Here is a 14306-nt window from a genome sequence, read left to right as displayed (position 1 = left end):
GAATCAAAATCTGTACTTTTCAACGCCTTTGAAAATTGTGAATGTTTTATGTGAAGCAGAGACACCAAACATTAATGGAAGCTTTGGGATAAACTTGAGTAGCAGGTTGGGGGAGAAAAAACAGAAAGCCTTAATTCACTATAGCTGCACTTGTTTGTGTAGGATATTAAAGTGATCTCAATTTTGTTCAAGTCAGCTCTCAAAAGAACGCACAGGAAAATGAATAATTTGCTAAAGGATTTCCTTTTGGATTTTCAATGACATGTCTAGTTTCCACAACACTGATATTTTGACCTAGTGAATGCAGCTGCAAGGCTGAAGATTAAGCATTAAAAGAATGCATCCTGATTCAGCACTTGATAACAGTTGAGGGGGAGGGGAAAATGGTTGTTGTTTTTACTGATGTTTTTAGAAATGCTGCATTTGGGTTTCTTTGTATAGGTTTTTTTTTCAGACCAAGAATAACGTTTATGAAAGAGAAATAAAGTACTGAGGAATTTTATGCTCAGCAAAGTAGGAGTTAACATATCTTCACAATGCTGATTGATGGCTCATTTCTTCCTTGTCCTGGAAAGAGACATTTTTGGGGATACAGAATAGTCCTCATGCTACTGAAGTCATGCCTACTGAACGCCATTTTCTTCACAACTCAGTAATACTGTTCTTTGAGAGCTGAGGAGATGAGCTCATTTCACATAGGTCACGAAACAGATGTGAGGTTGTAATGACTTTTTATCTAGTATTAGCTGGTTTCCATTTAAAACAAACTCCATCAAAAGTCTATTTGAAACATTGTATAAAGAACAGATTAATAGTTTATAACCATTAAATATTAGATTTTTCTTTCAACAAATGGAGCTGTTGTATGTTTTCTTAACACTCAGTAATTGGGCTAATGCTATGTTTTTTGCCTTTTCATGCAGGAATCAAGAATTAAAAGAGTTGGGGGAACTTGCTCCTCATTGGGACAATATGCGTAAAAGTGTAATTGCGCACTGCGATCAGATGTTGAGCATGTACCAAGACACTCTTGCAGAACTTGGGAAGTACACAGGTATGAAAATAATCTCTACCATCCTTCAGAGGAACAAATACCTAAGTTAATCAGTATTTTATATGAGGGTATGCAGCAGAAATAAAAGCACAGTTAATCATAAAATTATAGAAAAGTAGGGCTGGAAGGGACCTCTGGAGGTCATCTATTCCAAACCACTCCCAGAGACACAAAAATCCCTATCCAAACCATCCTATGCAAATCCATTGTCTAACCCATTAGTAAAAATATGTAGTCAACTCTGACACACAGCCACAAAGCATAACACCCTAACATGCCAGAGGTTAAGCAGGGGGACAGTGACAGCCAGTGTCCTGCTGCTGAACATGTTGTTAAAATGCACTTAAGAGATCCAAGAGCCCCCACTACAAAGGAAGCCAAAACCCTCTACAGAGGGTACAATTACATGTGCAATTAATGCAACTGAATAAACTCTAGTGCAGTTTGAGCTGGAGCAAACTAATCCTGACGTCATGGAGAGCATGGCGGGGCCTGTTTGATTCGGAGATTCAACAGGCCTACTGCTTACTCAGCTCTGCTGGAGATGCCACTCCACATGCATGTCAACCCTGGAAGTGAGATGGTGAAACTGTGCTCAGGGTATTGCCCAGTCCCTGCTGTCAAGCATATTAAAGGCAGCTCTTAAAAGCAGCTGTGGAGGTCACCCTCACTGCATCTTCAGCACCACTTTTCCACTTTTGTCCTGTGCAGAGTTAGAATGGATAAGTGGAGTGTGCTGTACAGAGGTGCCACAGGGACCACAGAAATAGACATGCCATAAAAAAAATTCTTGATAAACATTTCCACCAGCATATGTGGTCACATATGCTGTGAGCCTACCATTTACTGTGCATGGGTTTTTTTTGTAGAACACCATTAAAGCCTACACAATTCCCTACAGGTACAAAATTTTGCCTCTGCATAACCAGTTGGGAGACTGCAGCTTGGAATATCTGTAAAAAACAAATACAGAAGAGGTGTGAATATTAATTTTAAAATCCCAAATAAAGATTTTAGATTTTTTTTTACAGTATTTGCCTATTTCTATCTCCAGCTTTTTATCAGTCTGGTTATGAAACTGTCTCTTATGTATACAAAAAATATGGAGCGTCTCAGAGACACATCTTTCTCTTCCAAAATGATAATAGTATGAACAATTTACTCATCCTTTTTCTGTATCATTTTGTTTTTAAAATGATCATGATCCCTAAATGTGATTTGGTGCTTATTTACAAAAGCAGCTGGCAAAAAACAATTCCTGGATCCCATAATTTAAGATTTATTAAAACTACATACTCTGGAGGTTATATTATATGGCATTTACATGTGGACCTAAATAGTAAAACCCATTTGGATCACAATTTCAGTAACCTATTAATCATTCAAGAACAATGGATTTTTTATTTACACACATACACCAAAAAACTCCCCTCTCTAGATGCAAGTATTTAGAATAACTTGCTGTTGGACTGCAAGTTGTTAAACATTAGGTAGTCTGACTTTCAAACATATCATTAAATCTTTAATGAGCTAAGTGAGTTTGAGCAAGTTGATGGTTCTGATTTATTCTTCTTAAATGTTTTCTGAGATGGCCACTATGGAACTTGAAAGCTAAGATTACTGAAGAGAACAAAATAAGCATATATAAAAAAGAGATGAGGAATAAAGAATGAGTGGATAATTGGAAGACTAACATTCAGACCCTTCCTTAAAATTCACTTCTGCTAATTCTTTTTGTATTAATTTATATTGAAAGGTATTCATTGATATATGAAAAAACCTGTCTTTTTCACATTAAGCCACAAAAAGTGGCTTAATTACTGTTTTGAGAAAACCATTGTAGCGGAACCATTGAGATGTGTGTACACTGAAACCATTTTCCTTGCCCCATATTTTTATTATTTTAATTCTAGTTTATTAAGATGCAGGTAAAGTTAGATTATACATCTTTCAGAATACTGGCCTTTATATGTGTTCTGTTAGGCTATAAATAGATGTTGCCAAATGAAATGGATCAGCTGTTTTGGGTTGTGTCCTGGTATAACTGATCCACTTCATTGGGCAAAACATATACCACCTGTTGTCGCACCCATTGATCTTGCAGGACAACAGGCAACGTTTCCCCCACTTAGAGAAACAAGCCCTGGGAATCCCCAGGGTATGTCTCTGTAAGTGGAGAAACTTCGGCTTTCCCTGGTGCCCCAGATGCCACACCAGAACAAATTGGAAACTGCGGCATGGTCCCAGTACTGTAACTGATTGGTGGTCTCAGCCCCAGGACTGAGTTAGATGCTCCAATGTGATTCTGGGGCTGAGATCACACTGAAATGTTGACAGGCACCTGGGAAATTACAAATGGGGGAACTCAGGCAGGCATAAAATTTGTTATGGCAGCACAAAGGCAAAATCTGTTTCCACCCTAAGGTCTCTAGCATGCTTTTGAACACTATATAAATGCATAATGTGCCATACCAAGGCTCCAAACCTTTATTCTGATCCCTTAGAGAGTGCAGGATTCATCCCAAAAAAGTAAGGTATACAGGTTGCTCAAATGAACCTTCAGAAGTCAGGGTGGTTTGAAGGCTCACAATATACATATTGCATTTGGACCTTTGGCTGAGACCTTGAGGCAAAACACATTTACACTGATGTAATTGGCCTTTACACTGATATAATCAGACAGTGGATGCCAAATGTATCATAGTAACTTGAATCTTAAACTACCCCAGAAAAAATCAAAGGTAAAACTGGTGTAAATTATGCAGAAACGCCTTGAGTATCTGCAGTTATTCAGATAATCATTTGTTATGGTCAAACAGGCTAATGCCTGCTTCTCTGCTCCCAGTGGCAAAAGGCTATAATAGTAATTCCAGCATAGCTGAATGTGTGTCCAGGCCTTATCTCAGTGTAATGTACTCACCCGTGTACAAAACCAGAATAAATTGCACCAGTGTAAATGTGCTATGCATACAGGACCTGAGATTTTTTGTTTTTTCTTAAAGGTATGTTTTTGCTTCAGACTCTTATGGGTTCCTTAAAGTAGCTTTTTCCATGCTGAGGTCGAATTTGTAGCAATTCTAAATATATTATCATGCACATTGGTGCAAGGATGAAAAGGGCAGCTTGTACTGTTTCAAAAAAGTTTCACATTCTATCCCAATGTACTGTTTACAGTGAGCTTATCTGTATCATTTTTACTTGCTCATTGTATACTGAGTATGCCGTTGGTGATGTACTGCAGCCAAAATGGAAAACTAATAAAACTGAAACTTAAGGAATATTTAGTATTGACTTTGAAGTCATCCTAAGTCAACCATGGGAGCTGCCCTTCCGTATCTCTAGCACACCTTATAATCTGCACCAAGACATCCATATTGTGCTGCTTAGCTCTCAAAACATGGCAGTAAGGTATACTCCAGTTTTCTATGTAGAACAGTTTTAGGAATACCAGTACGTCTTCGAAGTACATGTCTCTTCTCTGGAGTTATCTCTGGTTATGGGTGGTTGAGGAAAGGAGTGGCATGCAGGAAGACAGGAACAGGGAATAGGGGGATGGTTGCTGGCAGATGTTCTCCACTCAAAGTCTTCAGTGTTCAGATGACTTCTAAACATACAGTTGAAAGTGGAAGGCTGAGCAGGACTGGGACTGACCGAGTTCAACAGAGCTTCTGCAGCTGGGCTGGATGGCCTCCAAGGGACAAGCATAGTGATATAGATAGTCAGCAGGTATAGCCTGGAGCAGTGCTGTCCGACTGGCGGCCCATGGGCCTACAAGGGATTAAGTTGCAGCCCCTAGGCTCTCCTCCTACTGCCTCCCATTCCTCTCACCCTCCCTCCCATTGCTTCAGCTGCAACAGCAGAGAGAGTTTCTGAGATCCCCTTTCTTCCTCTGGCTGATGCTTCCTGATGAGGTAGTGCAGTGAGGGGCACAGAGGACTGAGGGTGAGTCCAGGGTCGTGCGATACAACAGCTGGGAGGCTCCCAGGTGGGCATACATTCATACATGGGAAGAGTGGAGTTGTACTCACGTGTTCCAGAAGAGTTGAGGGATTTCGCTCATGCTTTCTAGCAGGGAATGAGATTCACACTCATGTGCCTGCCCTATGCAGTGGGGTGGGGGAGACGGTGTGCCCAGTGCAGTGGTGGACAGGGAGGTACTTGCACACCCACATGGTACAGTCAGGGGGGCTGGGACGCTGTGTCCATGTAGCCTCAGAAGGCTGAGAATTTGGACAGTCCTGGCCTAGCGGGTGACCTTAACATTAACTTAACTATCAGGAAAGATGTAACCAGCGTTGTCATTTTTCCACAACCTGAGCTTACTTGACTGCCTTAATTAAGCATCTTTATTGTCAGTTTTAATTAACACTGTACTTGCATTTTTTCTTTTGAGCCAACTGTATAGCCATCACTGTGTGTGCATAATCATTTAAGAGATGAAGGCCAGATAATTTAACTGCAAAGTTAGGTGGCTTATATGTGACTTTTTTTTTACTGTTGGGCCCCAATCCAGCAAAGATTTATTTGAACACTGAAATTTATACTGTGAATGGTCCCTTTTTGATTTATGTGTATCCATTTATCTTTCTGTATATATATCTTCATCTACAAACAGCATATTTCATTCTTTTTCAGACTTCCCTCAAAAATCTCCATTTCGGTTTACATAATGAATTATTTATCATAAATTACTCTTTGGTGTCTTAAAGTTTGGTACTCTGAAGTACTGAGTGCCTTTTTTTGAGATACTTATTGCTCTCAATTTGGGTTCCTAAAACCTGTAAAATTCATGATGTTTCCTTTGTTACAATCGTTATGTTTGTATGGTGTGCTAAATTATCACTAACTGTTTCTTATTTATAAAACATACAGGTATTTAATAGGTGATATCTCAAAACCAAAGGAAGGCATCTTTCCCCATGCAGCTAATTTAAATCTACATTATTACGATTGCTGTTTCCCTCTTGTGTACTAACGATATTAAAATGTGTCCCAATCCCCTTCACAATCAAACTGGTTCAGACTGTTCCTTTACTTTAGACCTACCAATGTTTTTAATAGCCTTCTTTGATTAATCCTGACAAAGTTTTAATGAAGCTCTCCTGATATCTTCTATCTTTGGTGTGTAGAACTTAGTATCTATAGATTCTCTGTATAGACCATTACTTGTTTCTGCCAGAAGTTTTTCTTCCTGAATCAATTCTTCCAGAGAGATTCATCTTTCCATTTATTGTTTTCACAAATTTGTCCCTAGTCCTTTTCATTAAAATACAATAATACTGAGTAAAATTAAATATATATTTTTATCTGTCTTGGAATACAAAAGAAAAACAAGTAATAAAGTATTAGATTTATTATTAATATGTCAAAGAAGAAGGGTCCAGAGATCTCAGTGCTCAAATATGTACAAAGATGATTTATTAACTTTTCATTTGTATTAGTAAGAGGAAAGCTTGAGATTAAAAGAACACTTTAAGGGTTGCCTAAACCAAAAAGAACACCCACAGTTACCTGAAAATTGCAAATTTAATTTCACTGTTTAATTTCCCTGAATTTTTTCCACCGAAATAAGTATTACTTAAGTTTGATTGAAAATGGGCCTTAGAAAAAGGAAGTCAGAAGAATATTTTCTGCTAGAAGTATAGATTATAGTAGTTTTAAATATAACATCTGATCAGAGGTATAGGAGATGTAAATTGTTACATATTGCACACCCAAAAAAACAACATTGAGAGAAATGTTATTAAGACTTCAGTTCAAGTATGCAAGAAGTACCAGAATGAAGGATGCCTATGCAACACTAATTTGGCCCATCTTATATTTATTTATGATACAAACTTTAGTTACATTCTGCTTTCCCTCACAAAATCCTTGCATAATTCAATGCAGAGGCTAAGAGTAGTTCTGGGGATGAATTTGGTTTCCATAGTAAAGAAGGCTGTTGTCAGTGGTCTGCTTAATTTATTATATAGGTTAGATAATGTAAAATGAATGAGTCAGAAGCTGTGGTTAAGCTTTTGAAATTATTTTGACTGAGAAATAGTTCTAGGGAAGACCAAAACTGTTTATGAATGTGTGTTCAATTCAGCAACTAGCTTAAATGGCAGACTATTTCTGTTTCCAACCAAACATTTGCGGTTTGTTAGAATTACCAGTCAGTAGCAGTCAACCTGAGCCAGCTTTCTCCCCACCTGAGGTCTGTGACTAACTGCTTTCTGAGTAAACTCACTCAGCTAGTCCAGAGTAACCACGGATGGACTGGCCTTATGGGATTGTGATTTGTGGCCAGTAGCTCTGTGACTTAGGGCAGCATCTATAGTTATTCTGTGCTTATTAACATTGATGTTTTTGGCTGTTTCTCCAAACTGCACTCCATCCTTTGATTTTTTTTCTTGATTCTTGACTTTGACTCCTGAACCTCAGTCTGTATCCTGGTTTCAAAACTTGGCCTTAACTTCTGAGCTGGGCCACTGGCTTCCGATGCCCTTTTTCAGAGATGATTTTTTTTTTTTTTTTTTCCCTGGCTAAACCAAAAATTTTAGTTTTTGGAGTCTTTCCTCCAGTGCAGCTTTCTGTGCAGTGCTTGGTAAGTCATTTAAAGCAGACTCTTATAATTAATTGTGTATACCTCATCTTTCAGGTGCTTAGCTTGAAAAATCATGGGCTGTTTTTCCGAAATGATTAATACTCAAAGGGAGTTCTGCTTTTAACATACAAAATGCTATGTGGTGCTAAGTACTTTGCTGATAAGGTCCTGGATGTCAGAGTTAATAGATACTTTTAACCTTATAGAGTTGTGCCTCAGTTCATTGTCTGTATAATGGGTATCATATGGGTATAATTACAATATATTCATTTTTGTCTGTGAAGCACGTTAGTGACACACATTGTAAAAAAAGCCTGTAAGGAAATTCTCTCTTCTGAGCAGGGTTTGAAGGGTTCATTTAATAGGCTATGCCCCGGACTGAAAAATAGTGAGGATTAATGATTATTTTGCTTTCTCTTTAAGTGAGCATTCTCCATTCTATACACTGAATGAGGTATGGGTCTTGGGGGAGAAAGTAATTTGTGATTGTCATGAAAGACTAATATAATCCCTATGTGCAAGGGTGTCATGTTGAAGTTGCACAAGAAACTTTCATAACAATGTTATGTAGGTTCTCATAATCTTCTACTTTGATGTGATGAGTATGAAGAATCTTTTAATCCTACCTGAAAGCTAATTTAAACCTACTGAAACATAAGCCACTTGATGTATTTTTGAACTTTCTGGGAGGAAAACAATGGCATAATCAGTATAAAAGTTTTGATTTTAAAAAAATATTAAGCATTTCTTTGCCTGTGCAAATGTATAGCACCTTTGCATGGTACCCTTGTATTTTTAGCACAGTATAAACATAATATGTGTTAATTCTGGCATCTTTTCCACCATGCTACAGACCAATTGCAGACAGCAGGAATAATGTCTATCACCTAGAAAAAAATTAGATTGGTTTGTGAATTAAAAGCTGTTTTGTCGGCTGCAATATGGATACATGCTGAGATGCAGTTAGGAAGCCATTCTTTTCTTAATACACAATTACACATTAAAAGCAAATTAAAGGATGCTGCTGACATAAACTATTGTCCTCACATTTTAAAAAATGAGACAACATCTGGTGGGTGCTTAAGATAATGATTCTTTAAACTTTTGTTTTCAGGATCTTCCTTCAAATCAAGCTGTAGTAAAGGAGAAAAGACACTAGAATTTGTTCCAATAAATCTCCATCTGCAGAGAATGCATGTGCACAGTCCGCGGTTGAAAGGTAAGGTATATTCTACCCAAAAAATGCCATGTATAATGTATCACTAGATGGCTTGTATAAACAGAAAGTGTTTTGTTTTCTTTTTCAATTATATGCATTTTAATTCACAGCCTTGCTGTTACAAAGTGTCTTATTTCTTCTTTGTTATACTTTTGTTACCAGAGAGAAATGGTGATAAGACAGGTGAGCTTTCAGGTGAACTGCATATTTGCATTAGTATTAAAACACTTATTTACGTAGGGCCAAATTCTGGTTACCTTAAGTTAAATGGAATTTTGTCTTTGATATTAGAAGAACCAAGAATTCGCCAGTATTTAAATACAGCAACCATAAACATGGTGCCTGAAGACGTATAATGGGAAACTGGTGAAATAGCTCAGTTTCCTTTTAGTTAGGCTTTTCGGTAGGTTTGCATACAACGTTGCTGGCTTTAGTACTGAGAGTATAGTGAGAGAAATATTCAAAAGGTTTTACATTTCTAGAAGCAATTTTGTGTGAGCTGTGAAACCATTTGCTTTTTGTTAACATTCATGGTGGGAAACTTATATGTATTAAAATGCTTATGAGAAATGTTTTTTTGAAACAATTGCTGAGATTCATATCATCACAACATATGCAGAAGTCATTTATGAAGTTTAGGTAAGCCAATCAAAGAAGGGAAGTAACACCATGTGATCGTAGTAACCAATTACATGGTTCAAATACTCTCAGGGCTCCATATTGAATACTGAAAGGACTACTCATGGTGAAAAATTTGTAGGTATACTGTACCCTCGAATTTACAAAGATATTTCATAAAAAATTTCAGTTTCAAATGCAATTTTCTAAGAAATTCAGTCTGCTGAGTTGATGACAAAGAAAAGAACTGAATTCCACAAATATGTTGGATGAATGAAATGTATATCCAGTTCTCATTAAAACTATTTTTCCTCTTTCTCAGTTCTCATGGTTTAGTGTCCATTGAATTTTGCTTTAAAACCTCTGTTAGAACTTAGTGTAGAAAAGGAAAAGTGCTACACACACCGAGTGCTGGCATGTTTATACAGCCCAGTATAATTCCAGGCTATTTCAAGCACTAGGTGAAAAGCTCCAACCAGGCTACTTCACCCTGCTTCTCTGGAGGGCATGCTAGCTCTGAAGGAGCACCACAGTAACACTTTCCTGTATAGTACTGCACTGTTATGTGTAGATGCATCCTGAGTTGTGTGAAGTCATTTAAGATTAGGACTTTGAAACAATGAGTTGGGAATAGGAATGGATTCAGTCAGGAGCTCTATCACACTGCCAGTTGTGACAAACTAAGCTGTTGCTTATGAAAGCTTATGCCTCTCTGAATTAGTTTATAAGGTACCACTCTGCCCTGTCTTCCAGCTATATCATGGTTCATTATACAATCAAAATTAAGCTTAGAAACTCAGTAAACTTTCATTTTACCATTTTAATGGGCCTTTAAAAATGTTTCAGATGGAGATCTCTTTTGCGTTTAACTACAGCCTGGAACTTAACTACTTTCACTTTCACTTGCACTTGAGTTGCATTATTTCCGGGCTTACGTAGCTCTACAAGTAGTTTTTGGGGATGTTAGGAATGTTTCTGGAGGCATTCAGCAATGTTTCTAGATCAGGGTGGGCAAAATATAGCCTGTGGGCCTGTGGGCCAGATCCAGCCCACCAACTGATTGTGCCTGACCCTCAGGCAGCTGCAAAGTCATGGGATCCAGCTGCTGGGTCATGCTGTGCATGTCCTGGCCCCTTCCGCAGCTTATACCAGCTCTTGCCTCATGCACTAGAATCAGCGCCATGTGGGCAGTGGCATCAGCTGTGGACGTGGCCAGCAGATTCTGTGGGTGGATCAGGGCTTGGGATTTCCAGCCTTGTCTGCCCTCTGAGTACCCACTAAAGCCAGCCCAGGTGTGGCTTCTGGGCAGTATCCAGAGGGGGAATCCCTATTCCTCTTAATTCTGTGACTCCAGCCTTGTCAAAGGGGAAAGAAGCAAGTTCCAAGCAGCAAAACAGACAGCTCCTCTTCAATCAAGGTATTTAGCTGGGGGCAGAGGTGATAGAGCAGAAAGACCATGACCCCTCCAAAGGGTTAAACAGTCCTTCTGTCCCCAGGCCAACCCGAACATCCTTGAATACCCAAAGTTAGCTCAGCTGTTCCCTTGCTTCAAAGTCTCTCCAGCTCCAGGTGAATGCCTTGCTTTGTAGGCTGCACCATCCCTGTCTTTCCTGGAAGTCTCCCAGGTATTACCTCCAATCCTTCTGTGCTGCTTCAGGTCCATTTTTTCTCATCCCACATGCAGGTAGCTCTGAGTCCTAGCAGGGACTCTAGCTCTTCTTTCCCCATGTTCAGGCTAGTCAGGGAAACTGAGACATGGAAGATTGTGATTATTGTTTGGTAATATAGTCCTAATTCCAAAGGACTTTTATTGAACTAGCTGTAGGTCTTATTCCAGAAAAAGAAAAGGTATGATAGGTTTTGGATTATAATGCAATTTGCTGCGATAGTATGTGATGAAGGGAGCAGCTGAAGTTTGATGTGTAGGTAGGAAAGTCAGCCTATAGGATGAGTTGGGGACTTGATGATGGGATTTTATATAATATATTTTTATTTATGATTTTTCTCTAATGTGTTTTCTGGACTCTTTCTTTCCTTTCATGTGTGTGGGCTTTGCCACTGCTCCTACTCTCACTGGCATGTGTGGTAAGAGGGAGAGGTATGAGGGTGTCAAAACATATAGCTCCAGCACAGGTACAATATCTGCTGTGATTGGGATGGGAGACACCTTTGTTTTCTGTATAAATTGTTTAGAGAACAATGTTGGAAGTTACCATCTTGCAGGGCAGTGCTTTTTCTAATTAAAACATTAGGTGTCTTAGACTAGTAGCAGGGATTTCCCTGTGAAGGGCCTATAGTTCCATCCCTGGGGTCTTAAAGTATATTGCACATAGTGCAAATCCTATCGAACTGGAAGTCATTGCAAGGCTCAGCAATTAGTTTACTGTGATCATAGACACTACATTGTTTATACTTCCTAAATTATGATCATCTGGCTAGGGACATTCATGCTAGGCTTGTTCTGATAAATTTAAAAATAAATAAAACAAAGGCAGCGCACGTATCACCTGGAATACAACTGCAATGATGATGTGCCAATGTATAAAAGGGTATAAAAATGTGTTTTACTCACCAGGCCACTGAGTGCCAAAAATCAATAGGATTGGGAAAAGCCATGTTTCATGTTCCCTCTGTCTCGTCCGAGGACCGGTGCACCCTTGACCTGCGAGCCTGGGTCGGCATGACCGGCTGGACGTGGGTGGGGTAGATAATCGGGCAGGTGGGTAAGCGGGAGGAGTCAGGAAGTCTAACGCGTCTTGGTTATACAGAAAGTTTATTTTTACTTACACTACAGGAGATTGCAGCGCAGGAAGGAAGTTGTGGTTGCGCGGTGTAGAAAGAGAAGTTGAGCTATTCAGTTCAGCAGGCAGATATTTTCATTGCGCAGATTACAAACCGCGTGGTGCAGATTTTAAGCAAAGCATACAGGTAACTTTGATCTGAAGATTTTCGTGAGCTCTTGGCGAGAACGAATGAGCTGGCAGAACGGATACACCTGAAAACTTTTACCGTAGGTGGGGAGAGGTCAGCGACTGGCCAAATCGCTGACTATGTCTCCTGAGTGTGTGTGGAGGTCTCCGCAGAAGGTGGAAATCTTTCCAAAGTTATAGTTTACCGGGTAGCCTATTACAACACGCCAGGCTTGAATAATTATAGGACTGCCAGTCATGACTGTGAACAGACTCTGTGTGTTCTTAGGTTTCATGCAAGATTGACTGCGCATGTATTTTACATTTAAGCTGGAGGGGGGGGGTTGGATATAGAACTATAATGATGAAATATGTTATGTTAGCCTTTTGACCTTTTTGCCATCGGCATCTGAAACCAAAGATTTTTCTTTGACACCCTCCATATGGTTTTTACAGAGTATTTCTTTTTCAGTGTCACTTGTCCATGCTTACTGCACAGTATTCTACTGGTGCTGCTTGCATATGGTTTTACTGTCATCTTAGTCACTTAAAGAAATGCTGACAAACTCCAGTATAGTAAGGAAAAGCTTGCCTATAGACTTATCACATTTTGTTCTATATTGTGAAACAAATATAGAACATATAGCTTTTAATATTTGCATGACATATTGGCTCTGACCAGTTTCTGAAGGGCTTAAGAACCTGTGTTGTTTGTACAAGTCATAGGCGTGGGCTTGAATAGAAGGCAACATAAATGGGAGGGAACATGTGTGTAACCATTTGTATCCTATCCTGTATATGCTCTTCCTGGCAGGTCCTTGGGAGTTGTTTACTTTTAAATTGTTGTGTAGAGTTGTTGTTTTGTACCAGAAATGAAGAAACAGCATATCCAAGAGACCACATGGGGATTTAGTTAGGCAGAATATACCTACACAAATTTCAATTTAACCAACAGCCTGAAGCTAATGCTTCCATTCCTGTGAAAGTACTATCATGTTTTTAATGACAAGTTGCACAGAAATTTAATTTATGCCTCACCCAAGGACCACAGCAGTCCAGTGCTGTGCTGTTAAACAGCAACTCAGAAGGAAGGTTGCCACTTGATTAAATCATGATTAACATTTATTTTTCCAGCACCTGACTTTTCCTGAGCAGTCTTCCTTTCTTTTTGCCATCCCATTCTGAACCCTTTCGCCTGGGAGATAAAACATTACTGAGCTGACATGATTGTCCAAATTTGGGGGTTGTTTAAAAGAGTGAATTAAGTTGCCTGAGAGAAATTCCAAACTTTTGTCTTTCTGTCCACTGCTTACGGAGGATTTTGGTGGTTTATTTTGTTTTGTTTTTTCTGTAAGATGTGCTTATCTCAGTGACATCAGAGCTAGATAGATACATTCCATTAAACTCAGTGAAATTCACAGATATAAAACATTAACTATACAAAGAGATGCTGCACCGCAGTGAGTGGCTGTCTACATGGAGGCAGAAGTCTGCCTACGCATACCTCTGCAAGATTGGGATTTCAGACTGTAAATTCCTTGATACGGGGATCATCTTTCTATTTATATGTGTTTATACTCAGTAGGGCCCTGATCCTGATTGGACCCAGAGGTAACAGCACAGTACGAATAATACATAATAGTAAGTCTCTGAGCGTCAGGGTAAGGATAAATAATTTCTGAGCATATGTCCTATCTGGCTGTCACATTACATTTAGTTTATTGAAATAGGTTTCCTTTGACAGGCACTAAAGACTGATGCCTTGTGTCAAATATATGCTGTGAGCAGTTCAAAGTAACTGCTAATTCTTTTGTGGAAGTTGCACTTTGACATCCAGTAGGTCTTTTCTCATCTTATGCTTCACTTGTCATGTTTCAAAGGGCATCCAGAGTATTCTTAAGGGGTTTGCAGGAAAAAAAA

At 39.0% G+C, this 14306-nt stretch overlaps 1 protein-coding gene across 3 annotated transcripts in view; it reads left to right on the top strand.

Moving 5' to 3' along the window:
• The window catches only part of INPP4B (inositol polyphosphate-4-phosphatase type II B), a 385552-nt gene that overhangs the window by 222514 nt on the left and 148732 nt on the right, over positions 1-14306 (top strand). For all 3 annotated transcript variants that reach the window (XM_019534402.1, XM_019534401.1, XM_019534403.1), the window contains exons 11-12: positions 924-1054; positions 8755-8859. In XM_019534402.1, the coding sequence (XP_019389947.1) occupies positions 924-1054; positions 8755-8859 (236 nt within the window). The remainder of the gene's footprint in view (positions 1-923; positions 1055-8754; positions 8860-14306) is intronic.

The sequence above is a fragment of the Crocodylus porosus genome, unplaced genomic scaffold (assembly GCF_001723895.1).
Source record: "Crocodylus porosus isolate Cpor-Errol unplaced genomic scaffold, CroPor_comp1, whole genome shotgun sequence".
Lineage (NCBI taxonomy): Eukaryota > Metazoa > Chordata > Crocodylia > Crocodylidae > Crocodylus > Crocodylus porosus.
The sequence above is the reverse complement of the archived record's forward strand: the minus strand, read 5'-3'. Positions and strand labels throughout refer to the sequence as shown.